This window comes from Cygnus olor, chromosome 1 (assembly GCF_009769625.2).
Source record: "Cygnus olor isolate bCygOlo1 chromosome 1, bCygOlo1.pri.v2, whole genome shotgun sequence".
NCBI classification, from domain to species: domain Eukaryota; kingdom Metazoa; phylum Chordata; class Aves; order Anseriformes; family Anatidae; genus Cygnus; species Cygnus olor.
Window position 1 is genome coordinate 100,807,473 of NC_049169.1, and position 25,005 is coordinate 100,832,477.

The 25,005-nt window shown below is 47.9% G+C and overlaps 2 protein-coding genes and 1 long non-coding RNA gene across 6 annotated transcripts; 1 reads left to right on the plus strand and 2 right to left on the minus strand.

The window, feature by feature from the left end:
• Positions 1–1,529: 1,529 nt before the first annotated feature.
• Positions 1,530–5,264, minus strand: LOC121077892. Its single transcript, XR_005824349.1, has 4 exons — positions 5,144–5,264; positions 4,874–4,952; positions 2,251–2,345; positions 1,530–1,857 (listed from the first exon to the last, which is right to left on the minus strand). It is a non-coding gene; the product is annotated as an uncharacterized LOC121077892 (long non-coding RNA).
• COPS7A (COP9 signalosome subunit 7A) lies at positions 4,109–7,308 on the plus strand. The gene is made up of 7 exons (XM_040573513.1): positions 4,109–4,406; positions 4,494–4,569; positions 5,010–5,098; positions 5,174–5,376; positions 5,854–5,959; positions 6,222–6,373; positions 6,694–7,308. Exons 1-7 carry the CDS (start codon positions 4,245–4,247, stop codon positions 6,731–6,733), a joined length of 828 nt encoding a protein of 275 aa, XP_040429447.1. The 5' UTR covers positions 4,109–4,244; the 3' UTR covers positions 6,734–7,308.
• A 10,602-nt stretch (positions 7,309–17,910) lies between these two features.
• On the minus strand, positions 17,911–24,873 carry MLF2 (myeloid leukemia factor 2). Of its 4 annotated transcripts, none has more exons than XR_005824352.1 (8): positions 24,535–24,873; positions 22,748–22,874; positions 22,345–22,380; positions 20,755–20,808; positions 19,890–20,015; positions 19,366–19,525; positions 19,032–19,272; positions 17,911–18,489 (listed from the first exon to the last, which is right to left on the minus strand). XR_005824352.1 is itself a non-coding variant. In XM_040573536.1 (7 exons), exons 1-7 carry the CDS (start codon positions 24,582–24,584, stop codon positions 19,094–19,096), a joined length of 732 nt encoding a protein of 243 aa, XP_040429470.1. In that variant the 5' UTR covers positions 24,585–24,863; the 3' UTR covers positions 17,911–19,093. The 4 variants fall into 4 exon arrangements, 2 of the variants coding, with proteins under 2 accessions (XP_040429470.1, XP_040429485.1); XR_005824354.1 differs by having other exon boundaries at positions 18,767–19,272; positions 24,535–24,808; XM_040573536.1 differs by having other exon boundaries at positions 17,911–19,272; positions 24,535–24,863.
• Positions 24,874–25,005: the final 132 nt, after the last annotated feature.

Genomic DNA, 25,005 nt, shown 5'->3' on the forward strand with positions numbered 1-25,005 from the left:
ATCCCCCTGAAGAGCAAAACTGCAGGAGGAAGCAAAAGGAGCCAGAGACAGGGAAGAGAATGAGGAGGAGGAAGGTGCTGTAGGGACCAAGGAGACCCTGGGAGGTGTGAGGGAAGTCAGGAAAGCCATCGAGGTGACAGGAACAGCGAGCACAAGGGCTGATGTCACACTTACATCAGGACATAAAGGGAAAGGCATGCTTGTTTCAGAGCACAGGTTTGGACCAGCAGAGTGGTGAAATGAGATACTTTGGATGGGGTGGGCTCAAAGGAAAGCTAGCAAGAAATTACAGGGAAATCTGAGTGAAGAGATGGAGTCAAGTGGGCTGGCGGAGGTGCAGGTGGATAGCTGTGGAAAGAGGATAACGAGAGCGATGTTAAGCATGAAGTATTACTCTGAGGGTGTTCATGTTAAGGTGGTGTAGTGATGGAAAAAAGATGGAAGTGTAAAAATTCTCTCTGCTGTATATTTGGCCAGGATTTGTACAAGGATCAATGAGGACAAAGAATTACCTTCCTGCCCCATCTTAACTGGGAAGGACACAAGGCTGTTATTTCTGTGTGGCACAGTCATTGTGTACAGATCATTTCCACCAGAGTCCTGAGGCCAAGTGGACCACTGCTGTTCTTATTTAGCATTGTGTCCTGAGGGCAGTGAGGCCTCTACGGTTGCCCTGCTATCTGTCTGTCCATCTGCTTGTCTGTCAGTTGCCATGGGCCGTGTTCAGCCAGGTCTGACAAAAGAAACAGAGTCTGAAAGGTAAATAAGCTCCAGTAAGTTGTATGAAAACTGGCAGCCTGACAGAGGAGAGACGCTGTCAGTGACTGTGCTGGAGGAGAGCCTGTAGCCACGCTGCTGGGCAAAACCCCACCGGTCAGAGAAGTCGAGCCACCAGGCCAAAATAAATTAAGCAGAAAATATGGAGAAAGCTGTATATGTCAGAGAGCACTGGACAAGTAGCCCAGTGACACAGACTACGGGCAAGGGGAAAGGACTCGCAGCTGTGGCAGGCTGCAGAAAGGGTGTCATCAAGATACCCTGGTCGAAGGCATGGCAGTGGGAAATATAGAAAATATAGGCAACACATCCAAACAGAAGCCAGGTTCCTCGGTCCTGTTGCTCACAAAACCACTGGTTATAATAAGCTCTGGAATATCAGAGACTTCCCAGAAGGCTAGAGAAGAGCAGCACTGTGCCGGTATTTGTAAAGAGCAAACAGAAGACCTGAACATTTCAAGGCAAGAGAGGAGCTGATATGAGATTCTCCAGCTAATGCCAATCAGTCTGATTTGGAGGAAACTGATCTTGCTGCATAAACTTGTTTTGTTCTTGTCAGTCTTTGATGTGACTATGTATTTTTTTTTGGAAAAGGTGATGGCTTAGATCTATCTAGGCTCCTGGAGGCATTAATATCCCAAAGCATTCTGGTGAGAAAAAAATAGCATTATGCAATATTAACAGAGCAGGAGATTAAGTGAATTGATTAACCACGTTTTACCACATGCAAAGGGGGCTGCCCCTGGAAGTCCACCACTGAATGGAGGTCTTTATTATGTGGATGCCCAGGAATGAGTCCCGGGTCAGATATGAGTCAACACTTTATTCAGTGCTTGGTGAATAGATACAGTTTATTCTGACACAGTTTTCTGAGGACACAAATATTATTAGGGTGTTAAAAATAATGAGGTTAGGACCAGCACAGAATGATCTGCTGTATTCAGTAAGGTGGTCATTCTCATAAAACTTCTTGTAAGACAACTGAAAGCAAATTGTATGGCTCTGAACAGGAAAAGATGTCCGCAGGGTAGATATGTCCATGTCCGCAGAGAACATCTTTCAGTCCCCAAAAGAGGTGATCTGAAAAGGATTTAGGGATCATATCAGACAGAAAATCCCAGTGGGACAGGCCACAGCAATGGATCTGACATGGTGCCTGACCATGCAATGACAGGACTAAGCAGCAGAAGTGAGGAGACCTCTCTTTGTGATTTGGGTGGGCCCCATGCTGGGAAACCATTCACTGCTTCATGGTCTGTGTTTTAAAAATAATTTTGAATCAGACATGATCCAGAGGCTGGAGATCTCCGAAATTTAATGAGGTCAACCTGTTTAATTTATCAAAAGGCAAAAAGAGACATGACCTGACTGTAGTATGATTTCCTTCCTGAGGAAAAGTATACCAGGTATTCTGGCAGAGAATAACAAGAGACAGACAATGAAGAGTGATTAATAATCACAGAAACAACCTACCACGTGAAGGGAAAGGTCCTCTCTCTTCTGGAGTCTTTGAATCATGACTGGAAGCCTGTCTGGAAGGGAGTTCCTGGTCTGCAAAATCCTGCGGGCTGTGAGAGCATACAGAAAGAAGAGTTACCGTGCAGTTACCCTCCTTTTATACTCCTCTGTAAGCAACTGGTGTTGCACTGCCCTATGTGTAACCAGGTACAGGTCTTACGACCCTGTGTGCATTAACCTAGTACAGGTTACAGGGTAAAAACCCTTCCGTGTCATGTTGCTGCCCAAAGAGATTCGCTCCCTTGTCCTTACAAGACTTTTGCCTAGGAGCCTGTGGTGTTTGCAGAGAGTTGTGAAAAATCATCTCAGAAGATGTGACCCTGGATATGTTTGGAGAAGGGCTGGACAAAAATACCATCAGCGTGTTGACAAGTTATTTGGATTCTGCAGTGGTAAAGAGAGAAACAACCCAGAATGATACAGCATGGCTCTGCGGGCTTTAAAGTGGGGCAGTGAAGGCATAGGAAAGAAGGTGGATCTACAGCAAGGAGAGAGCGGGGCTTTCATTCCGGGAAGAAGAGAAGGGTGATGCTAGAGGTAGTTGCAGAGAGGACTAGAAATCCCAAACACTCATAAATAATAACCCACAACCTCACAGTATTATGAGATTTTCTATCTGAAAATTTTGAAATGCAATAAAGGCTTACTTCCATCTGCACCCTTTGCTTCCTACTGTTGACTCTTTAGGTTACACAAAGATCTCATTTCAAAATTTCCCTGTAACCATAAAGATAGGCACTTGTGTGGTTTTTTTTTTAGCAAAATGAAATGGAAGCACGGGACGTAATGACTCCAAGAGTCTGGAATTTAATCCCAATACCCACTACTCTGACCTAGGGATGAGGCAAAGACTTTGCTAAGTTACGGGTGAGTTACTGTGCTTTCATGAGAGCTTGCATATTTTAAGATGATAGCCTTCTTATTTAGTGAGCTCAGGATGTGATTCATTCTTTGCCCTTGTTTTAGCTCCACGCAGGAAGAAGAAGGAGCGGGAAAAAGACGTGGGGTCCGTGCACACAGCACATAGGGCCCAAGTGGAGGAAAAGAATGGAGGGAGGCTGCTGTAGCTGGGATGCTCAGGCTGCCTGACTTTATCTGACTAATAATGAAAGGCAGCAAGCGTGTCAGAGAGTGTGAGAGAAACAGATCGATAGAGAGATAAAACTGAGATGGAAGGAGCTGGCAAGGGGGTGGGGGAGAGAGTAATAAACACGACAGATCAGCAGGGCTACACTTTAACCTGATCTGCATGCACTCTGTGCCGGTGTAGGTGAATGAATGCATCAGGTGTAAGGGCGTGGTGGACTGCACCTAAGTAAAGGATCAGAGAAGTGAAAGTAGGAAGGTGACAGCTGTTCCTGTTGTTAATGCTGCCCTGTAACCTGCCCTCACAGCCCTGATTCAGCCCTGTAAGGCCACCTCCTTTACTCCCGCTGTATGGAGAAGCCCAGACCCTGCCACCTCTGAGGACACAGACTCACAGCCTTCCCCCACTTCCCTGGCCACCTCCCTCCTGCCCCGGAGCAGTGATGTGATGTGTGCCGGCCACACTGTGAGCAGTGAGCGGCTCCTGCGGCCACCAACATCAGAAACTCAGACTCGAGGGGACCCAGGGAAAGGGCCGGGGCACCACACGCGGATGTCGAGATGAGCTCGGGGCCCCGTGTTCCTGCCAGGCACAGCCACCCGCGGGCCGGTGCGCGGCTCGGGGCGAGGGATGCGGCCCGCAGGCGGCGCCCGGGCCGCGGAGAGGCAGAGAAGGAGGAGGAGGAGGAGGAGGAGGAGGAGGAGGCGGCGCCACACCCGGAAGCGGCCGCTTGCGACGGCGGAGGAGCCGCGGCGGGGCGGGCAGGGGGTGGCTCCCGGCGGCGGGGCCGGGGCCTGCGTTGAGGAGCGATCGCGGCGGGGCCGTGCCGAGCCCCGCGGGTGCCGGTGGCGGCGGCAGTGGCATGGCGGCCGAGGGGAAGGTGACGGGGCAGAGCCAGGAGCAGTTCCTGCTGCTCGCCAAGGCCGCCCGCGGCGCCGCCCTGGCCAGCCTGATCCACCAGGTGCTGGAGGCCCCGGGCATCTACGTCTTCGGGGAGCTGCTGGACATGCCGGCCGTGCGGGAGGTGAGGCCCGCCCCGACCCGCCGCCGGCAGCGCCCGCGGCCCGGCCCCGTGCCCCTCGGGGCCTGACCCGACCCCTCTGTCCCGCAGCTGGCCGACAGCGAGTTCTCGCCCGTCTTCCGCCTCCTGACCATCTTCGCCTACGGCACCTACGCCGACTACCTGGGTGAGCACGGGCCCCTCGCCTGTCCTGGGCCCTACACCAGCCCTGGGCCCCGCACAGCACCCGTGTGCCTCCAGCCCGGCAGGATTGTGACACCCCCCCCCCCCCGTGGGCCTGAGACTGGTGCAGACCTGGCAATAATTAACGCTGCACGGGGAATTTCCAAGAACGTCTTGGCAGGGATGTTTTGGAGGGAGGGGGGGAAGACTTAGGTACCCGCTGGGATGTGGAGACCGCCATAAATAAGGCACGGAAAGGCTGCTCAGGAAAAGGTCTTTGGGGCTGTGAATTAACGGTGATAGCTTACCAAGACAAAGTGTTGCTTTGGGGATTGCTGTGCAGAAGCTCTAAGAAATGGGTACGGTGCAGGCGCTTCTGTCGCAGGACTGGGAAATGGAAGATGAGGCATAAATTCTAATACCTGTTTTTCCCTTTGGCGATAGCTGAAGCAGCAAACCTCCCTCCCTTGACAGAGGCTCAGAAGAATAAATTGAGGCACCTGTCAGTCGTCACTCTGGCTGCCAAGATCAAGGTAATGCCCCTATTTTACCCCTAGTTCTCGTTCTTCTGGGATTACCTCATGCTAGTTACTGTCATGTTTCCACAGTGCATCCCCTATTCAGTGCTGCTGGAGCAGCTACAGTTGAAGAATGTCCGGCAACTGGAGGACCTTGTGATTGAGGCTGTGTACGCAGATGTGCTGCGAGGGAGCTTGGATCAGCGGAACCAGCGCCTGGAGGTGGATTACAGCATTGGGAGGGACATCCGGAGGGAGGAGCTAAGCACCATCACCCGCACATTGCAGGAGTGGTGAGGAGGAAGCCCCCCCATACTAACACCTAAAAAGGTCGCAGGAGTGGTCAGGGGCTTCACCAGGTCCTCTGTGTGTTCTTGGGGGTAGTGTAGTAAGATGGCCTTCTCTATCCCCTTTCCCATCTCGCAGTGGAAAATAATTTTCCAAATTTCTCCATGCTGGAGGGGTGAGAAAACTGCAGCGACCTTTGCAACCAGTCCTGGCTGCCAGCAGGAGGCTTTCTGAGTATACATCTGTAGCTCCTAACTCAGTGTGACTTTGTTATTTGTCCCCCTCCCAGGTAATAATGGCACTATATTATTACATTGGACTGCTGCTCCTGTGCCTTCCCTACCTGGTGTAGCCGTCACTTTCAAGGCTGTTTGGTCTCTATAGAGTTAAATTTGTCATCTTTCATGTTTTTTTTTTTTTTTTTTTTTTTTTCTGTGCAGTATACATTACCTGTCCTGTTCAGCTTTACCTATTCTCTACAGGTGCCAGGGCTGTGAAGTTGTCTTGTCTGGCATCGAAGAACAGGTTAGCCGAGCCAACCAACACAAAGAGCAACAGCTGGCACTTAAGCAGCAGATAGAGAGTGAGGTGAGTGGGCTGAGGAGGGAGCTGCTAGTACCCCTCACTAAAAATGACTGGAACCAGTATTTGGTCATTGTTACAGTCATTGTTTAAATGAGGTTGCAACCCCCTGTGTGGTTGTGCCTGAAGAACCCTAAATCAGCTAAACACTCCTCTGCAGTGCCAAGGTCTGGGCAGCTGTTAGCACTTTTACCTGTGTTTGCAGCTCTTAAAAAATAAAAAATAAAAATGGGGAAATTCCTCGGTTCTTGTTTTATTGTTGTTTCAGGTAGCAAATCTGAAGAAGACAATTAAAGTGACAACAGCAGCTGCTGCAGCAGCTACGTCCCAAGACCCGGAACAGCACCTAACAGAGCTCAGGGAGCCAGCCCCTGGCACCAACCAGCGCCAGGCCAGCAAGAAAACTTCCAAAGCCAAAGGGTGAGGAGTGGTGGCAAACAAATATAGCCACTGTCTGTGCGCATTCAGGGCAGTTCTGTTACAAAGCAGTAAGATCAGGGACTGCAGGGGTCTGTGTTCCCTGGATGTGGGATGGTCCCAGCAGACTTCTGCCTCCTGCTGACTTGGAGGGAAGTCTCTGCAGCTCTTTAACTGAAGCCGCGTTCATAAGCCTTCCTTGTGTTCTCTTCTTCTCTCACAAAGAATGTCAGCTGCTCTTCTCTGTGTACATTTAGAAGAGGAAGTCAGGCATGAAATTTAGTGTTCAGTCTGATTTCTTTTTTTTTCCCCTCTCTCCACAGGCTCCGGGGCAGTGCGAAGATTTGGTCTAAATCAAACTAGTTGGATCTCCCTTCACAACTGGGAGGGTAGGAGGAAGAGACTTGGGGGATGGAGGGGTAGCAAGGGTCCCAAGTGTGATGCTTCTGAGCTCATCTCTGAGATCCATCTTGCCAACTAATTCTTCTGCATGTTTGTTCTCTTTCCTATCTCCTTTACTTCGTTTCCAGGCAGTGCTTCCCTCTTCTTCATCATAGCATTTCACACACTAAGCTTCCAATTGAATGCGTTGCTGTTTCCCCTGCCCCTCAGGCTCCCATCATCACGCTCATGTGTTTCTTTCTCTCTCCCTGTCTTCTGACAGGTAAATTTAAAGAGCCATAAAAGTCCGTCAGTCAGCTTTGCGTCTGTAGGGCATCACAGAAGCTTGGAAAGAGTGCACTGGTGCTCAGCAATCATTTTGGCTCTATGAGACCCCTGGGACACTTTGTTCCAGGATGCAGCTGCCATCTTTGGTTGTTTAAACTTTGTTTTGCTAGGTGGGAGGGTAGTTTTTGAAGGGATTCTTTTAAAAATATATAAATATATTATAAATATATATAAAACAATAAAAATATAGATCTATGGACATATCTATACAGACTTGTGTTCCTGTGGTGGTGTCTCTCTGTCTCATATACTGATTTTGGATATTCCAAAATAAACCATGATAGTGAGAGTCCCTGCCCCGCTTCTGGGTGCAGTACCTTCAAAATACTTCCCCTTCCAAAAGGAAGTGCCACATTAGCTCTGTTAGAATAATAGATTCTGTTGGAACCCGGTGGCCTTTCACGATGGAGTTACAGCACTGGTGGATAGGGGAAGAGTAACTGACATCACCTACCTGGGCTTGTGTGGGACAGTGTCAAATGCTTTGCACAATATCCTTGTCTCTAAATCGGAGACACGTGGATTTGTTGGATGGACCACTTGGTGGGTAAGGAATTGGCTGGATGGTTGCATTCAAAGAGTTGTTTGTGGTCAATGGCTCAATGTCCAGGTGGAGATCAGCGACTAGTGGTGTTCCTCAGGGGTCAGTACTGGGACCGGCGGTGTTTTATATCTTTGTCAGTGACAGTGAAGGTGGGATCGAGTGCACCCTCAGCAAGTTTGCCACTGACACCAAGCTGTGTGGTGCGGTCAATACACAGAAGAGGAGGGACGCCATCCTGAGGGACATTGACAGGCGTGAGAGCTGGGCTTGCGCAAACGTTTTGAAGTTCAACAAGGCCAAGTGCAAGGTCTTGCAACTGGGCTGGGGCAATCCAAAGTGCAAATCTGGGCTGGGTGGAGAATGGTTTGAGGACGGCTCTGATGAGATGGGCTTGGGGGTGATGGTTGATGAGAAGCTCAACATGAGCTGGCAATGTGCTCCTGCAGCCCAGAAAGCCAACTGTATCCTAGGCTGCATCAAAAGAAGCATGGCCAGCAGGGTGAGGGAGGTGATTCTCCACCTTTGCTCTTGTGAGACACCACCTGGAGTGCTGCATTCAGCTCTGGGGCCCCCAGCATGAGGACATGGACCTGTTAGAGCATGTCCAGAGGAGGGCCACGAAGATGATCAAGGGGCTGGAGCACCTCTCCTATGAAGACAGGCTGAGGGATTTGGGGTTGTTCAGACTGGAGAAGAGAAGGCTCCGGGGAGACCTTATAGTGGCCTTCCAGTACCTAAAGGGGGCCTACAGGAAAGCTGGGGAGGGACTCTTTGTCAGGGAGTGTAGTGATAGGACAAGGAGTAATGGTTTTAAACTAAAAGAGGGGAGATATAGATGAGATACTAGGAAGAAATTCTTTACTATGAGGGTGGTGAGGCACTGTTTCCCAGAGAAGCTGTGGATGCCCCATCCCTGGAGGTGTTCAAGGCCAGGCTGGATGGGGCTTTGGGCAACCTGGTCTGGTGGGAGGTGTCCCTGCCCATGGCAGGGGGGTTGGAACTAGATGGTCTTTAAGGTCCCTTCCAACCCAAGCCAGTCTATGATTCTATGAGCACGTCTGTAATGCAGGGATAAAATATAAATCTTATTTAAAGAGTTTCTTGTGTAATTGCTTTGCATCCAGAACATTTAAAGGAGGTGCTTTTCAGGGATTCTTGGAGGTAGCTGCAGACACTGAGGAAAAAAGATCCTATTTGTGGCAGTAGTATGTGCCCACCGATCCTGGACAAAATGGAAAGTGGCATGCAGACTTGTCTGATAAAGAAATAACAGTAACACAGCTAATGGCCATCTGTGTGGGTTTTCATAGACGAGGTGTTGCTTAACCCATTCTTGGGTGATACTAAGAGTCTGTCTGTAAAAAAAAAAAAAATCACTGAAATTGGCTGCTGTGAGGTGCCCTGAAAAAGCCATCAGGTTCTTCGGAGGATGCATCCTCGAAACTGTCTTGGAGCAGAGTCAGCCAGCTGCGAGTGTCACGCTGCGTGGTGGCTCTGTGACAGCGTAAGCTGATGTACACTGACATTGTGACTGCTGTCCCCACGCAGTTCTGCCTCTCACTTTGTGCCAATACTAACATTTGATTCCCCGAACCTGGGTTTCCGCGTGTGAGCAAACCACCAAAAAAATTAATGGGACAACAGAAGGCCCTGAACTTTGTCCAGGCATGAAATGTGAATCTGCCCGCAGGAGCGCAGAGGTTCGTCTCCTATAGATGTCTGACTAATTGGCAGAAGTAGTGAGTTTACTTGATGAGTCCTGCTTTCCATAAAACGCAGCAAGGGGTTGTGACTACACCTTCGGCTTTTGTTTAAACTATTTTGAGCCTTCTTCCCTCTGCATCACGTCACCTTCAGCTGTTTTTCTCGGTGGGGAAGGTCACCGTGCTCTCCGCATTTCCAAATGTCTGGGAGAGGCAGTGATGTCTGTGCGCATCGAAATCGCCCGCTCCCTGGGAAGGGCTGGTCATGGACCGAGGGGCTAACAGGGGAGATAAAGAAAAAGAAGGCAGATAGTAGCAGATAAAATTACTTTAGACCTTTCGTATGACTGAAAAATAAATGAGAGCTGCTCGGTGTAGAATGAAAATATCGCTGCAAATTGCCTTGCCTGATCGCAAATAGCAGGCAGGAGCAGAGGTTTCGCTTTGCCCTTCACCTGAAAACCATGCTTTTTATTTTCCTGTTCACTTCAGCCTTGACTTTGAATTTCAGTCAGGGAGGATGCGGAGATTAATTAATTAGTTAACATTTGTAAATCACTTTGAAGATGGCAAGAGTGAGATAAGTACCGAGCATTATTATTATAAGTTTTCATTTTAATTTTAAATGTCATCTTTGTGTTTTTAACCCTGTTTTCTCCCAAAGAAGAGAAAGGCCCCGAGCAGAGCAGGACAGAAATATCTGGACACGTGACAGCCAAAGCACAGGCAAAAGGATGAGGTTCAGTGGGCTGTAGAGGGGAAGGCATGAAGAGATGTGCGAGTCCCAGCTCTGGGAGCAGGAACTCTGGCAGCCCTGGCACGGAGAGCGTAAGGCCGGTTGAGCAGTCATTCACTGCAGCCCTCTTTGTGCATTATATGTAGGACTTGCACATCTGGGTTTAAATAAGGGGAGAGGGCAGCAACTTGGACGGGGGCTGAATTGCTCCATCCCTCCTCCTCCCAATTTACACCTGACTGTGGAGAGCGATGTCTGGATTTTGCCAGATACCTCCATCTCCTATGACGAGAAGCAACCGTGGGTTTTTATTAGGAGGCAGGGTTAATGGCAGCAATTCTCCTTACTGCATGACCAGGGAACAATTTTTTTACCAAGGAGCTGTCTGCTCCTGTTCTGGTAGAGCACCGTGCCCCGGAGTGGCCCTTTGGAAGCTGCAGGACTGCAGCACAGCTGCCTGCCACCCTTTCTGCCTGCAGAAACCACCGGCTGTGGCTCCTGCTGCCAGCTGCAGCGACACGCTCCTGCAGCTCTGGGCATCAACAGCTTCAGCCAGGAGCTTGGAAATACCTGGGGAGGTCCTTGGGGAGCTGTGGGCTCAGCCTGGAGCGGGATGCGAAAAGGAAGGCTGTGGCAGGGGCTGGGGGGTCCAGGTAAGAGACACAAAGTCTGGGAAGTCCCTGCAGTGGCTCTGGGTTGCACCAAGGTCTCAGCACCTGCCTCTGCCCCTTGTCTGCCCTGAGCTCAAGGAGCTCCAGAGGCAGAGGTGGGTTCTTTGCTCAACAGCTCCCAGTAGGGCTCCGGGCTGTTTGCTGGGGTTGCTGAGGCTTGTCCTTGTCTCCATTCCCCAAATGAGACATATGAAAGGTTACTCATGTTTGTCTTTTGGAGAATGGATGGGCCGGTGTGTCTCAAAGTGGCTGCCAGAAATCGCTGGTTAGCAATTCATTTAGCACCAAAATGTCAGCTGGATTCACGAACTGTGAACCTCACATGGATAACACGAACGTCCAGAATTATTGTAGCATTTATGCGTGTGTTAAAAGCAGCTCTAGGCCCTCCTGCGCCAAAGCACAAGTGAAGCCACATCCCCTTCAGATCAGGAAAATATGTTTCTGGGAAGCCCTTGCCCTGTCTCCTTGTGGGATTCCTTGCATTGACCTCTGAAGCATTTAGCAACAGCTTCAGGATGCAGGAAGAAAGACAATCCATCTGTTTGGAAGGAGCAGGATGGAGAAGGAGACTCCCAGTGACCGGGTGTGATTTCTTCCTGCTGCTGGTACCGTGTCATAGTCCCTTGTGTAAGCTTCGCCAGTGCCAGCCAAAAGCTGGTTAATTTTATTGTCCCCAGTAGTCCTCTTGGAAGGCTGCCCCAGAACCTGACTGCTGTCGTGGTTAGGAAGTTTGTCTAGTTTCCAGCTTAAATGTATTCACAGCTAGTTTATATTCTCTTGTTCCTGTGCCAATGTGGCTTTAGATTAAACTCTTTTTCCTCCCTGGTATCTCTCTCCCTTGTGTATAGACTTCACTTTGCCTAACCTGTCTCCTCATATATTATGAGCTCTTCATAGGTCGTATCCTAAGAGCTCTTACTTGCACTTCAAATTAAGCTTTCTTGGCTAGAAACAAGCACAGTTCTCGTCCACTGATCAAGTCTTATCAACATCTTGCACAGCAGCAGTAATACATACCTATAGCTACTATAAATGCCTTCAGGATTGCATTTGTCTCTTTCTTGATGCTGCAGCAAGTGCTTACAGTTATTATATGATTTACTGGTGATCCCAAGTCTTTCTTTTTTTCACTGCTTATAATCAAAGAGGCTCCAATTTAAAGCTAAGAGCTTACAGCTAAGTCCATCTTGACTTTAGTTTGTACGTGCCTTTTACTTTGCACTACTAACTTTAGTCCCTTTTGCTGTTATTGACATCTTCAAGACCATCTACTTCTTCCTATGTGACACTCTGATGCAGTCTGGCAATGTGTCTGTTGGTTTTTGTTTTTTTCCTTCTCCCTGTCAATAACAGGGGATGGATATCATGAGGCTGATACCTCTGCTTCCAGCTTACGGCAGCAGCAGGTGGAGATAGGCAATGTCGATCCCATGATTGTTCCTTTGTATCTTCTTTCACCCCCACCAGCTTGTATTAAGTGCCTTCAGGATTTATAAACCCAGCCAGCCAAAACAGCCAGATGCAAGGAAACAGCGGAATTAATAATAATCTGAGTGGAGTTTCCTCATGGGGATATCTTGTGAAGTGTTGTCTTTAAAAAAGAAAACCCCCAGGAGGAAAAGAAAGTTACATTTAAATCAGGGATGAAAAATAATATTAAGTAATTTTTTAGAATGCTTTGGAAAATAGATAAACATTGCAAAATCACACAAGTGATTTTAACCCAGAGATCTATTTTAAATCTTGTCGTTCTCCAATACTTGAGTCTGTGCTGTGGGATAGCTATTTGTTTGGGGGATTTCGCACTCTAGGCTCACAATATACATTTATTTCCCAAACAGAGCATCATGCCTACAGACAGCTCTGTTTCCTGCAACTCCGTCTTTTGTCCTCTCTGCTTTGAAGTATCTGTTAGGTCACCAGTTTTCCCACCCTTTCCCACCCTTCCCTGCAGTCTAGTACTGTGCCGGCCTGCTTTTCTTCTCTGATTCATGGATTTTTAAAGCCAGATGGGAACAATATAATCATGTACTTTGGCTTCTCATGAGGCTTCCCGAAAACTACCTACCCCAGTTCCCGTGTCTGCTCTCCGACTTCTGTTCGAGACATCCCCATCCAGATTTTGATGTAGCAAGATCTGGACAGTCCAGGTATCTTCTAATGATCGCGCTCTCCAGTGAAAGCCTGCACCTCATTTCCAGCCTCCTCATTACGGAGCTGCAGGTTTTCTGCTAGGTTAAAGAGCCCTCTACTGTCAGAAACTTCATTCCCATAAAGTAATGCCAGCCCAGGCTCAAGCTGGACTTTCGGTTCATTTCATTTTGTGGTGCCTCTCCTCATTTCCAGGTTTCAAGTCGTCCTTGTTCCTCCCTTCCTGACTCCTTCGAATCTTTGGTGTCTTTCTCAGAGCAGGATTCTCAGACAAACCACTGTTCGTGCAATGGTTTCACTGCTGTGGTATAGGGAAGAAATTTCTCCTCCGTTATTGGTGATGCCAGGCTAATGTGTCCACGTGCACCCCATTTGTACAATTGAATAATTATGCAAGTAATATTCATTTACATGGTTATCTCCCAGTCCCCTAATTCTTTTTAGGGTCCCTTCAGAGTTTCCGAAAAGTCTTCCATCTTGAACACCTTTATGTTCCTAGATGAATGCCCTTCAGCTTTCAGTGCAGCCAAAACCACTTACCATTTATAAATAAACACTATGCCAATGGTTATGGACTGCACTGTGTATCTCATCACTTTCCATAATTTATTACCTCCCTCTTTCCTTGTGTCCCCCAAAAGCTTCATCAGCACTGGTTTAATTTCTTCTTTCAGATCATTAATCAAATTACTAATGAGCATTAGTTTCAGAACAGCATCCTATTAGAAATACTTTAGTATTCTGGGGACTCTTTTCCTCCTAGCTACTTGAAATCTACCAGTAAACTAGAATTTATATTATAGGCCCTTTTGTTGTTAAAATAAATAAACACTAAAAATCAGAGAATAAGCCTGCATGGCCAAGCTAGATATCACGTGCTGGTGTAACTTTAGGTTCCTGTAGTGCCTTTGTTAACCCAACCCACGACTGCATCAGAAAGGATGACAGTTGTTAGGAACAACTGAGGGAAAGCCAGCATGAGAACATGGATACATCCACCTTAATTTTTAAGCCAATTGCGTTTTCACTCTCTTATCTTAACTTAATGCCAGTTTAACTGATTTACAGCTATGGATATCATCTCATTTACTGTTTATAAATATTGGCACAAGGTTAATTTTCCCATGTTCATCTTACTTCCCCAATATTTTACGGCTTTAAAAAGTGCAGTGAAAGATGCAGAGCTTCAGGGCTACCAACAAAACTATTCAAGGACAAATTTCCCAGTAGCTCTAATAGTTCCCATTTTCATGATAAATGTTTATATATGGAAAACTTAAAACCTTATATTTTTGTAATACTGGCAGGCTCCTCTATCTCAGCTCCAGGTGCTCTACTTGCTCCTTAGCAAGAATCAGAAGTATCGCCAAATTGCCTGGCTTTGGTGCTCTGACAAGCCTCATTTGAAGGTGATAGATACCAGATAAAGACTGAGAACTGATTTTGTCTCCTTCAGATGGATAAAAATGATTTGGAAGTATGCCCCTCGCAACTTAAACATTATGTTTGACTTTCATATAGGGAACATCCATTCATACCTTCCTTACGCTGAACATAGTGGAAGAATCACCTCTTCTGACCGGCGCGCTATGCTGCTGTGTTTAAGGCACCCCAAAATGCAGTTTGCTCTCTTGGCTGCCAGGGCACGCTGATGGCTCACGTTGAGCCTGCTGTCAACAAGCACCCGTTCTGCTGGGCTGCTCTCTGTTCCCTGGGGAGCTCCACTGGTGTCCAGCTGCCGACCAGATGTAGCCCCATTCACTACAACCCTACAGGCTCTACTGTCAAGCTAGTCATCACACAGCGTGGCATGAACCTGTTCAACTTACAATGAGTCCAGAGGAGGGCCACAAAGATGATCAAGGGGCTGGAGCACCTCTCCTACGAAGACAGGCTGAGGGAGTTGGGGTTGTTCAGCCTGGAGAAGAGGAGGCTGCAGGAAGACCTTATAGTGGCCTTCCAGTACCTAAAGGGGGCCTACAGGAGGGCTGGGGAGGGACACTTTGTTGGGGCATGTAGTGACAGGACAAAGAATAATGGCTTTAAACTAGAAGAGGGTAGGTTTACATTAGATATAAGGAGTAAATTCTTTACTATGAGGGTGGTGAGGCACTGGTTGCCCAGAGAAGCTGTGGATGCCCCATCCCTGGCAGTGTTCAAGGCCAGGCTGGATGGGGCTTTGAGCAACCTGATTTAATGGGAGGTGATCTTCTCCATACCTTTTCCAGGGACTGAGGTTAAACTGATAAGACTGTAGTTTCCTGGGTCTTCTCTCATGCATGTCTTGTACAGTGATATAACACTGGCTCACTCCCAGTCACCCTGTGCCTTCCCAGACTCCCAAGACCTTTGGTAAACTGTTGAGAGGGGTCCAGTTATAACACACACAAATTTCTTCAGTACTCTGGGGTGAATCCCATCAGGCCCCATTGACTTATGAACATTCAGCTGATAAAACTCACCTTTTACAATTTCAGTAGCCAAAAAAAGACATCCCAGCCTTTCAGCATGCCCTGATACAATCATCCACTACTTTTAAACAGGAAACCATTTTCACTTGAAACTGTAGTTAACGCGAAAAAAAAAAAAAAAAACTTCAGTGCAGTCTAAATGCAGAAGTTGTAGTGGTTTAATCAGAAGTGGGCTTTCTGATTGTGTTTGCGTTCTTGTTTTCAGGCACTTCAATTACAACAGCGCACCTTCTCTGCACACAGACTTCACCTGCTTTCTTAAAACAACTTCAGGCTTCTCACAGCTTGTCTAAAGACAGAAACAGGAGTAAATAAATGATTGTGCACACATACTTTTTTTTTTTTTTTTTTGCCTCCATGCAATTCTCTGCTCTCTCTTCCTTTTGATTAATAACCTACATCTGTAATCGGTAAGTGAATTTTCATCAAACTGGGGTACTGGTGAAAGCAAAAGCCCCAAGCACAACTAGCAGTCACTCAGCAAAAGGCAGTGAAGACAGTAAATCTATTCCCACTGAGGTACAGATCTGCCCTTTCTCCTTTCCTTCACATTCTTTCCTCTTTTCCACAGTCCCTCAAGCCACTGATCGAAAGGCACTGCCGTGCCTGGATCAATGTCAGCCCGGAGCAGTTGAAAAAGATTTCAGCAGAACCCAGAGCAGCAGGTGAACTGGCTTCTGGGACTGAAAGAGTCAAAGGAGGTGTACTGTTCCCCCTTTGGAAAGCAATCTGCCTGAAGCCAGAGTTTAACATACTGTGCCAACAGGTCGAGGAAGGTGATTCTTCCCCTCTGTACTCACGAGACCTTTCATACCTGGAAAAGGCAGGGATCTTAGAAATGACGGTATAGCCGTTAACAAGGCTCAAGAAGCCAGGTAAACCTTTTCTGTCACCCCACCTTCCCACCCAAACTGCTAGAGGACGTAATGGTTCAAGATCCATTAGCAGGGTGGCACCTAGCAGGGTACAGAGGCTGAAACGAGATACAGACGCACAACTACTCAATACCATGTTTGTGAGGAGTCACTGCTGCACCAGATCACACCATTAACATCCCAGTTGCCACATTTCTATCTGTTCTTTGTCAAGATTAGGGATTCCGTGCCCTTAGAGAAAAGGATCCTTGCGTCTTTAAGGTCAAAGGAATCCCCACCATCACTATGTCCATCTCCCTATTCTAGTGGAAGGTGTCCCTGCCCATGCAGGTTGGGGCTGGAATTAGATGATCTTTAAGGTCCCTTCGAACCAAAAGCACTTCTATGATTCTTATCCTCAGACATCACCTCAAAGAATGGCCAGGAATTCATGGCTAGCTATCGCCACCATCTCAATGCTGCAAGCAGCTTCCTGAGCTCAGCTGGTTCTGTGCAGGATCAAAACAGCAGGTGTTGCATCTTGTGTCAGCTTGATGCTACCTCTGAGATGAGGGCTGCTGTGGCTTCAGTTTCTTCTCCCAGTCTGGCAACACCAAGATGACTTGTCTTCCACTAACAAGCCCTGCTTTTTTTAGTGTAGCTACTGCTGTGACCTTGCCCACTTCAGGACCTGCCTGGAGTATGACATCTCCAGAAACTCCTGCTACTTCTAGGGAACAGCTGGCTTATCCCTCTCCAACTACTTCACAGTCTCAACCGAGTCTCCTCCCCTCACCTTTATGGACACTGGAGACTTCTCCAACTGCACCCCAGAGGTGGAGGCCTTGCTGAGCCATCACCAAGACTCCTGCTGGGGTTTACTATGGAACAGGGGATAGAAGTGGGGACAGAGCCTGCCATCAGCTAAGGCTCTTCCCTGTGCATCCTTGGAGGGTGGAACACGCGTCAACTCTGCCCCAACCTTTAATACACCAGATCCCGCATCCTATTTTGGGGGCAAAACAATCAGTACTCCATGAGGTGTCTGTCCCTCTGTTAGTGTACAACATGGTAAGACATGGTAAAACCCTGACATTTTCAAGTACAAGTCAAGGATTAATATCCTCTGTTCTGTTCCAAATGAATTTATGAAATAGTTTACATAACAGTACATGCCAGAGCAAGAAATTGGCCCAGGAACCCAGGAGATCTTTCTTAGTCCTGTATTCTCAATGCTTTTCAAGCTTCACCTAATACTGAAGTTGAGATCACTGGTAAAAATGTCAACCGCTGTCAGCCTCGGTTGCAGAGAAATAATGAGCAAATCATGGAAATAGTCCCCAGCCATACAGGAACCCTAGAGGCCTCGTTTAAGGCTGCACAGATGACTAGGCAGCAAGAAAAGCCATCCACAGTTCCCCTTGAACATGCAGTGAAGCTACAGCAATTAAAGCGTCTTATTGCAAGTGGCGGGTTGTTGGGTCTTTTACAATTTCCATGTTGTCACTGAGCATTATCTCACTTTAATGATACAAGAAGGCTTTATAGAAAAAAAAAGAAAGCCTTAGATACCAAATTTCTACTCAGCTATTTCCTAAGGATACGAAAGAGGTTACCTAATTCCACAACAGGAACAATTAGATTAGCAGAAAGTAAAAAACCATCCAAGAATTCTTTAGTTTGTTTCTTTATTCAGTAAACATCTAGTTACAAGTTGCACAAATTAAAAAAGTGGGGGAGCCAATTGAAGAAAGGTCGGGGGGCCCACAGGTTATCCAGCTTTTGTTCTGCTCCTCACCTCTCTAAAACACACATCCTTCTGCTTCTCTCTCCATAGCTGCACCGAGGACCAGGAGGGGAATAGAAGCCTTTGCCCCAGTGAGGGGACTAACACAGGGGTCTAGCAGGATTCCCTCATCTTTCTTTCACAGGGGACTAAACACAAACTCCAGAACCAGCCCAACCCAGCACAGGAAGAGTGGAAAGGACGGAAGAGGCAAGGCGGCAGCTCCTCATGCCCACCACTACTGGCAGAAAAGAACCAAGGGAGAGCAGAAAGGGAATGGGCAATTAACACGTTCCTTGCACATCAGTGAGATTCTCCGTGACCCACTGCAGCACCCAAACGGGGCAAAAAAGAGCAACGCAGAAGATTAGTTGCTTTGTTTCAATTCTTAAGTGGGAAGGAGGTTAATACTAAATTTGAGGAGGGTCCAAGTGGAGCTTTGAAGGGGCTTCAGAGTTTCACTGTCTGTACCTGGGAGGAAGGGAAACAAAGAGAGAACATAAAAAGAGTATGTGGTGATTAGAAAGCAGCACAGAAGACAGATAAAGACAATCTTAAACTTGATGGTTAAAGATAAAAATACTGATTTTCAAGCAGTAGATCACATCCTAGTGAACCCTCAAAACACAGGACAACAGACATTAGCACTTATTTGTATTTCAATCTGTTTTGACAGTAAACATTCTCTAAGTTCTACAGAATGACAATATAAACACTCTACAGATCGTGGTCCTACATGATCTCATACCTTTTCAACCATCACTTCTGGCTGACAGCATACTTTTTTCTCGATGACAAAACTAACTTCGACAGTTTCCACTTCTCCATTCAGAACATTATTTTCTCAAAACTCCCATCTTCCTCCGCTCTTTACAATATTTGGGAAAACACACTTCCACCCAACACTACAAAATACTACAGGATTGGGGCAATTAAAAGAAAGTCCATACGGCTAAGAAGCAACCATGCATGGAAAAAAGAAACAAAAAAAGTCAACCCCTGTTAAGACTTACAATAGTGTGTAGATAGATTTGGGGGTGACCACGCTGCACCCCCCACAAGGTCTGCTCTGGGTTCACCAGTCATACCGACGGGACTGTCTGGAGGGAGAATCCTCAGGGCCCTGGATCGCGAGACGCGTCCCTTCGGCCCGGCGGCCACCGGTGCCTTCGTGACGTCGGTAATCCAGGCCCCGCTGTGGCCGGAAACGGGATGTCTCTCGCCTCCACTCATCGTCAAATGCAGCTGCATCACCTAGGTAAGGAAAGAAGAACAAGCTCAGCTGGGGAAAAAAAGGGGGAAGCGGCTTCTGGGTTTGCTGGGGAGGAGGACGTGGCCAGTACTCACTTTCGTCCATGTTGATGTAGTCCTGCCTTTCTTCCTGGTCACCTGTGCGATGGTTCCGGGATCGCTGCATGATGTGGGCTCTCTCCCTGATGTGGTGTCCAATAGACATTTGTTCCAAGCCACTGTCTGAGTCCCTTACAGTCCGTCTAGTCTCACGGATCTGAGGGCAGATGTGTGTGCAGGATCAACATTTTAATTCATTCTCCCAGCCCCATAAGGCACTCCGATTCTTGCCTACAGTACTTCAGTCACGTTGCACTGCCACCATTCCCCGTATGTCAGATGCAACAAAATAATGAGGGAAAAAAAAGGATCCCCCCCCCCCCCCCCCGCCAGCACTTCCCATCCCTTCCCAATGGCCCTCAGCATGGTTCAATGACTCACAATGCGTTCCTCAAACCACAACTGACTGCAAAACAGAACTGCTGTGGGTGGCCAACACTGAGCCACCAAATGAGATCTATTCACTGTCAGCAAAACCAGCAGCCTCATGCTGGGAAGACACACGGTAGCCTCTCTCTTACCCCGCCAGGTGCTGAACGCATCTCTGAGGTCTCTTGATAGACTTTGGGCCCATCACCCAGGTTGGAATAGGAGATGACAGTTGAGGAGGTAAACGTCTGGCAGTTAGCACCATTTGTCATATGTTCCTGCAAGGGGAAATGAGCAATGGCGTAAAGAAGAAAAGGGAGGGAAGAAGAGATTGCAGTTACGTCTCTCTCTGTACAATTAAGCAAGAGGGAATTACAAAAGGAAGACTGTCCAGCTCTTCCAGCGATGCAATGAAGACGGAGCCAGGCTCTTCTCAGTGGTGCCCAGTGCCAGGACAAGAGGCAACGGGCACGAACTGGAACACAAGAGGTTCTGTTTAAACATCAGGAAGCACTTCTTCACTGTGTGGGTGACTGAGCACTCTAACTCTAGGTTGCCCACAGAGGTTCTGTGGTCTCCCTCCTTGGAAATGTTCAAAAGCCACCTGGAGATGGTCCTGGACAACCTGCTCCAAGTGTCCCTGCTTGAACCGAGGGGCGGACCAGGTGACCTCCAAAGGTCCCTTCCAACCCCAAACCATTCTGGGATTCTGAGCGTCATTCTCATGGGTCCATCTTTCTGGAGAACAGCTCTTCTTGTTTCTTTCTGAAGAAGTCTACCCCCACGCTTCCTTCCTAACCAATTTCTCCTCGCTGCGCCCACAGCAGGTATGCCCCAAGAAAAAGCTCTGTCATTTCACCCTGGTCAGCACACAAGAGTTACAGCCTTTGCCACCCTAGCAGCTTGAGTGCAGCCAACACAAAAGCAGCACAATAAGGGGGGAGACAAAAGAGAGGATGGCAGGAGCACCTTCAGTACTCCCCCCTTAATACAGACTGATTCATTGAGGGTTCTTACCATGTTCCCAATCATGTCATTCATCATGCCAAACATATCCATAAAGCCACCTGCCTGAGAAAGAAGAAGAGAGCACAGGAACAGTTAGCTTGGAAGGATACAGGAGAAAAGAACTACAATAAGCTGTCTGCAAGGGCCATGAAACTGATGTCCAAGAAGAGAAAAAAAACAATTTGTTATTTTCCCTTTCTGTAAGTAGTTCAGAAAAAAAGAGGATTTATAGTTGCTGTTCTCTCCGCTCTCTCAGGTTGCATTGCCCAGATGTTCTAGTTCTCCAGATCCCTGGACATAACAAAGGGTGTTCTTCTAGTTGGAGTCTGACTCCTGAAGAACTGGGGTTTGTGAATCCAGGCACTCAGCGAAGTTAAGAGAAGAAATCTCAGGATGTGAACTAACAGCGGACTTAACCATAAAACAGTCATCCTCAGGGATGTTTTCACCTCATCACTATCAACAATTAATTTAAACCACATGGGAGTTTCCATAGATTATATTCTTCCTAACGTAATAGCTTTTCTTATTTTCCCCTATAAACACCTCATTTTTTAATCTTGTAAACCTACAGGCTGCAGTAATATACCGGGCCAGCAGGTCTCACAGGTTAATTGCGCAATACGTACACAAAATTACGATGTCAGTTTAAATGTGCTGATTTTTTGTTTTTATTTTTTGCTTCCTCTGGTAGATTCTTGTTCTTGTTTTCAGCAGACCAGTACTCACATGCAACGTTATAATCCTTTGAAGTCTATCTATTTGTATTATTAATCCTTTTGTGAGGTAGAACAACTCCAGGACGCTAGCCTCTTTCGCTGAGGCAATCCTGCAAGGCAGCTGAAGCTGCTGGATCTGTAATAACCTATTTCCACTGTATTATTTCAGTAGATGACAGATCAGCATGCTCCAAGAATGGCTGTACGTACGTGAGAACACCTTTCTCATTCCAATCCTGTTCCCCTCAATTATTCTGCTGGCTCTTCCATCCAACACCCTTGGCAAAGGAGGTTCAATAATCACCTCAGCCTAGCGATGGCCAAGGCTTTTCCTTACGTTGTCATAGTCCCTCCGCGACCTCTAAATGTATCTGTTGCTTCTTTTTAGACATATGAGGTTTTTCAGAGACTTTCTGCTCTTCCTGGGTATTAACTATCCCAATTCCTACTAACTATTGTGCTGGAACAGCTTTAGAGCTCTTCTCTGCTCAAGGTTCAGATACAGCCCATCCATATAAACAGATTCTCTCCTCTAAAACAGCTCACAGGCCGGGTTAAAACATTAGAGGGGAACAAGCGAAAGGCCTAAAGTCATATAGCAATTCATTGCAAGAGGTCCAAGAAAGGCCAGCTACATTCAGTTTCAGTTCAATACCCTCTTCAGTACTCCATTTACTATAAATCTGAAGGCAAACAGAGCTCATTCTGGTCTCCTCACACCATCCCACCCTCACTGTTCATCCTCACCATCTACTACACATAAGATACACACGGTCTTGCCCACGTTTTAGCTACTAGTTGCACAGAGTACTAACGAATCTCTGTATGAAGCCACTATTTGTGAAGCTTCAAACTTGGCACAGAAAAAACGAGTACTTACCATGCCCAGCATCCCAAAGGGTGAAACAGCTCCTGCCTGCCAGGACAACAGAAAAACAGAATAGAGGATGATCTTGCAACAGACAAATACTACATCCTCCTCAGAACACCTTCACACTTCTTGGAAACAGAACTGGGAACACTCAGACCCAACACACAAGTTAAGAAAGTGTCCCATGGTCTCACAATGGTTCAAATCGTATCACTGCTAACAAATCGGATGGAAGTAATGCTTCTAAATTACTCCCAGTTTTATTGATTTATGGCCTTGAGAAATAACATGTATGCCTTCCCTTCCTTCCATTTAACACAAGAAGGCAAGTGGCATGCCCAACCCGATAATGGTAGAAAACTGCCTTGTCAGTTTCTAAGAAATACTACCCTGTACTCAACCCCGCTTTTACCTGCATCCTACGGCCAGCCTGGCGCGCTCCAGGTGTGGTCCCATCTGTGATGCCAAGCAGCGGGCCGAACCCAAAACTTCCAGAGAACATGCGGTTCATATGCTGCCGGTGGATTGCAAAAGGGTCCCTTTTGAAAAGGTTGGGAGAACAACGGTGAGGAAAGGATGACAGAAGACAAAGCCCTGCATAATACACCTGTTCTGACTGAGTTTCTCTGATGTAATTGTGACTGCACTTTTTAAGCTGAAAATCCAGAACCCCAAGAACTCAACGTTATGTGTGGTAATCCCTGTGGCTGGAAAAAACCTCCGGATCTCATTCTTTTCTTGTTTCTCATGTGCTAACTGATGTCTGTTTGGTAGCAGTTCATTGTTCTGCTCCTTTTGGGCTAAGCATGGCTAAGGCCATACCAATTGTAATTATTGTTTGTTTGGTTTTTTATCCCTTTAAGTACCTGCGCACAAACACATTCAAATACAAGGACCGAAACCTCCAGAACACGCTGTATGGCATGACACTGTTTGATATCCCTCTGCCCCAAATCATCTCTACCTGCTATTTTCCTGTGATGTTATGTGTACACCTGCAAAAGGCTGAGATCACAAAGCTTTTGCAAGTCCATGTCTCAGTGTGAGAATGAAAGAAAACAATAATTAGGGTCCTTAAATGCTTTTCCTTTCTTTCTTCTGTAGCCTCCACTTTGAGGGCTGTACATACTCATACATGCTGGAAAAGCAAGGAGAGAGAAAGAACAGGCACAAACTGTCACAAAAGACGGCAGCCACAGTAAAGAGTCTGGGAAATACCATAGCATTTCTCTGCACATTTTATGGTCTGCATTTATCCTTCCTGAGCATGAATAACCTGAACGGCATATAGCTTCCTGAGATCACAAAAGCACCCAGCACAAACCAATACTTTTCTGTCTCTACTGGAAATACTTTGCATAATAAAAGCCAGACTCATACCCGCCACATCAATAAGAACATACACTCATTCTGTGACTAACTGAGACAACAAGGTCTCCTCTCTTGCTAATTTGTTTACAGCTGATAAAGTTCTTGATTATCATCACTTTTATAAACATAAAAATGACTTTTTTTTTTCTCCTACATAAATTCCACCAAATTTATAGTAGTCCCATATTTAATGAAAACAAGCTCTTACTGTAGTACAGTCTAATCCTTATCCGCTTTGGCAAGAACTAGCAAGTTTTATTAATAACAACCAGTATCTGGTCTGCAGACAGAAAAAAAATACTCAAGTAAAAGGGACACCAAGAACAGTTCTTGGGACCATTGGTGGATTTCAAGATTTGTATTTCAAAACCACTGACTTTCTCTTTATTTAGTTTCTCACAACTTGACAACTCCTTTAACAGCCTCCTTCACCTTCCGCAGAACAGCGACTAACAAGCAGGAGCGTGGGCATCACCCGTTTGAACTGGGATCTTACTGAGAAGAAAGCCTTAAGCAAAGAGGTGTATTAGGCATCCTACTCCTCTTTTTGTCAGGCAGCTACGAGGCACGCTGGCCTACTTTCTTTAACGACGCTCCCCTCTAAGAACGCATCCCGACACCGCCGAAATCAGACCGGCACGACACCGGGTTATTCCCCGCGCTACCCCCTGAAGGCCCGCTCCTCTTCCTCTCCAGCCAGCTCCCGCACTGCTGCATTGTGTTCTGCCCGCCCGCCTGACCGCCCGGGCAGGGCACGCCTGCCACCCCCCCCCCCCCGGCCTGCCGGCACCCCCCAGCCCCCAGAGGCGCGTTCCCGGCACGACTCACATGGCGAACAGGGGGTCCTCCGGCTCTCCGTCCCTCATCAACCGGAACATGCTTCCCTCGGCCGGGGGCGGGCGCTGCGCAGGGGAGGAGGGGGCTGAGCGCGGCCCGCGCGGGGCGAGCAGCAGGCCGGCACGCCTCACGGGCGGCTTCGCCCCGCCGCGGCCGCCCCCCGGAGCCGGGATAAGACCGGCACCGGCCCCGCGCCCCTTACCCTGCCTGCGACGGGGCAGCAGGAGCAGGAGGAGGAGGAGGAGGAGGAGGCGGAGGCGCCTCACGGCCGGGCTCCCATGTCGGCCCGCGGCCCCGCCCGCAGCAGCCGGCTCGCCCCGCGCGCACGCGCACACGGCCGCGGGCGGCCCGGCGCTGCCGGAGGGGCGCGGGGGGGGGGGGGGGGGTGGAGGGCGGGAACTGACGCCCCGGGCCCGCCCCCGGCGCCGGGAGCGCGCCCCCTAGCGGCGGGCAGCGGGGCCG

Coding starts and splice junctions, on each gene's coding strand:
- COPS7A (XM_040573513.1), top strand. CDS start 4,245: ATGGCGGCCGAGGGGAAGGTGACGGGGCAGAGCCAGGAGCAGTTCCTG. Junction 4,570..5,009: donor CACCTACGCCGACTACCTGG/GTGAGCACGGGC, acceptor CTTTGGCGATAG/CTGAAGCAGCAAACCTCCCT. Junction 6,374..6,693: donor AAAACTTCCAAAGCCAAAGG/GTGAGGAGTGGT, acceptor CTCTCTCCACAG/GCTCCGGGGCAGTGCGAAGA.
- MLF2 (XM_040573536.1), bottom strand. CDS start 24,584: ATGTTCCGGTTGATGAGGGACGGAGAGCCGGAGGACCCCCTGTTCGCC. Junction 20,016..20,754: donor ATGACATGATTGGGAACATG/GTAAGAACCCTC, acceptor TTCCCCTTGCAG/GAACATATGACAAATGGTGC. Junction 19,526..19,889: donor TGCGTTCAGCACCTGGCGGG/GTAAGAGAGAGG, acceptor ATCTGCCCTCAG/ATCCGTGAGACTAGACGGAC.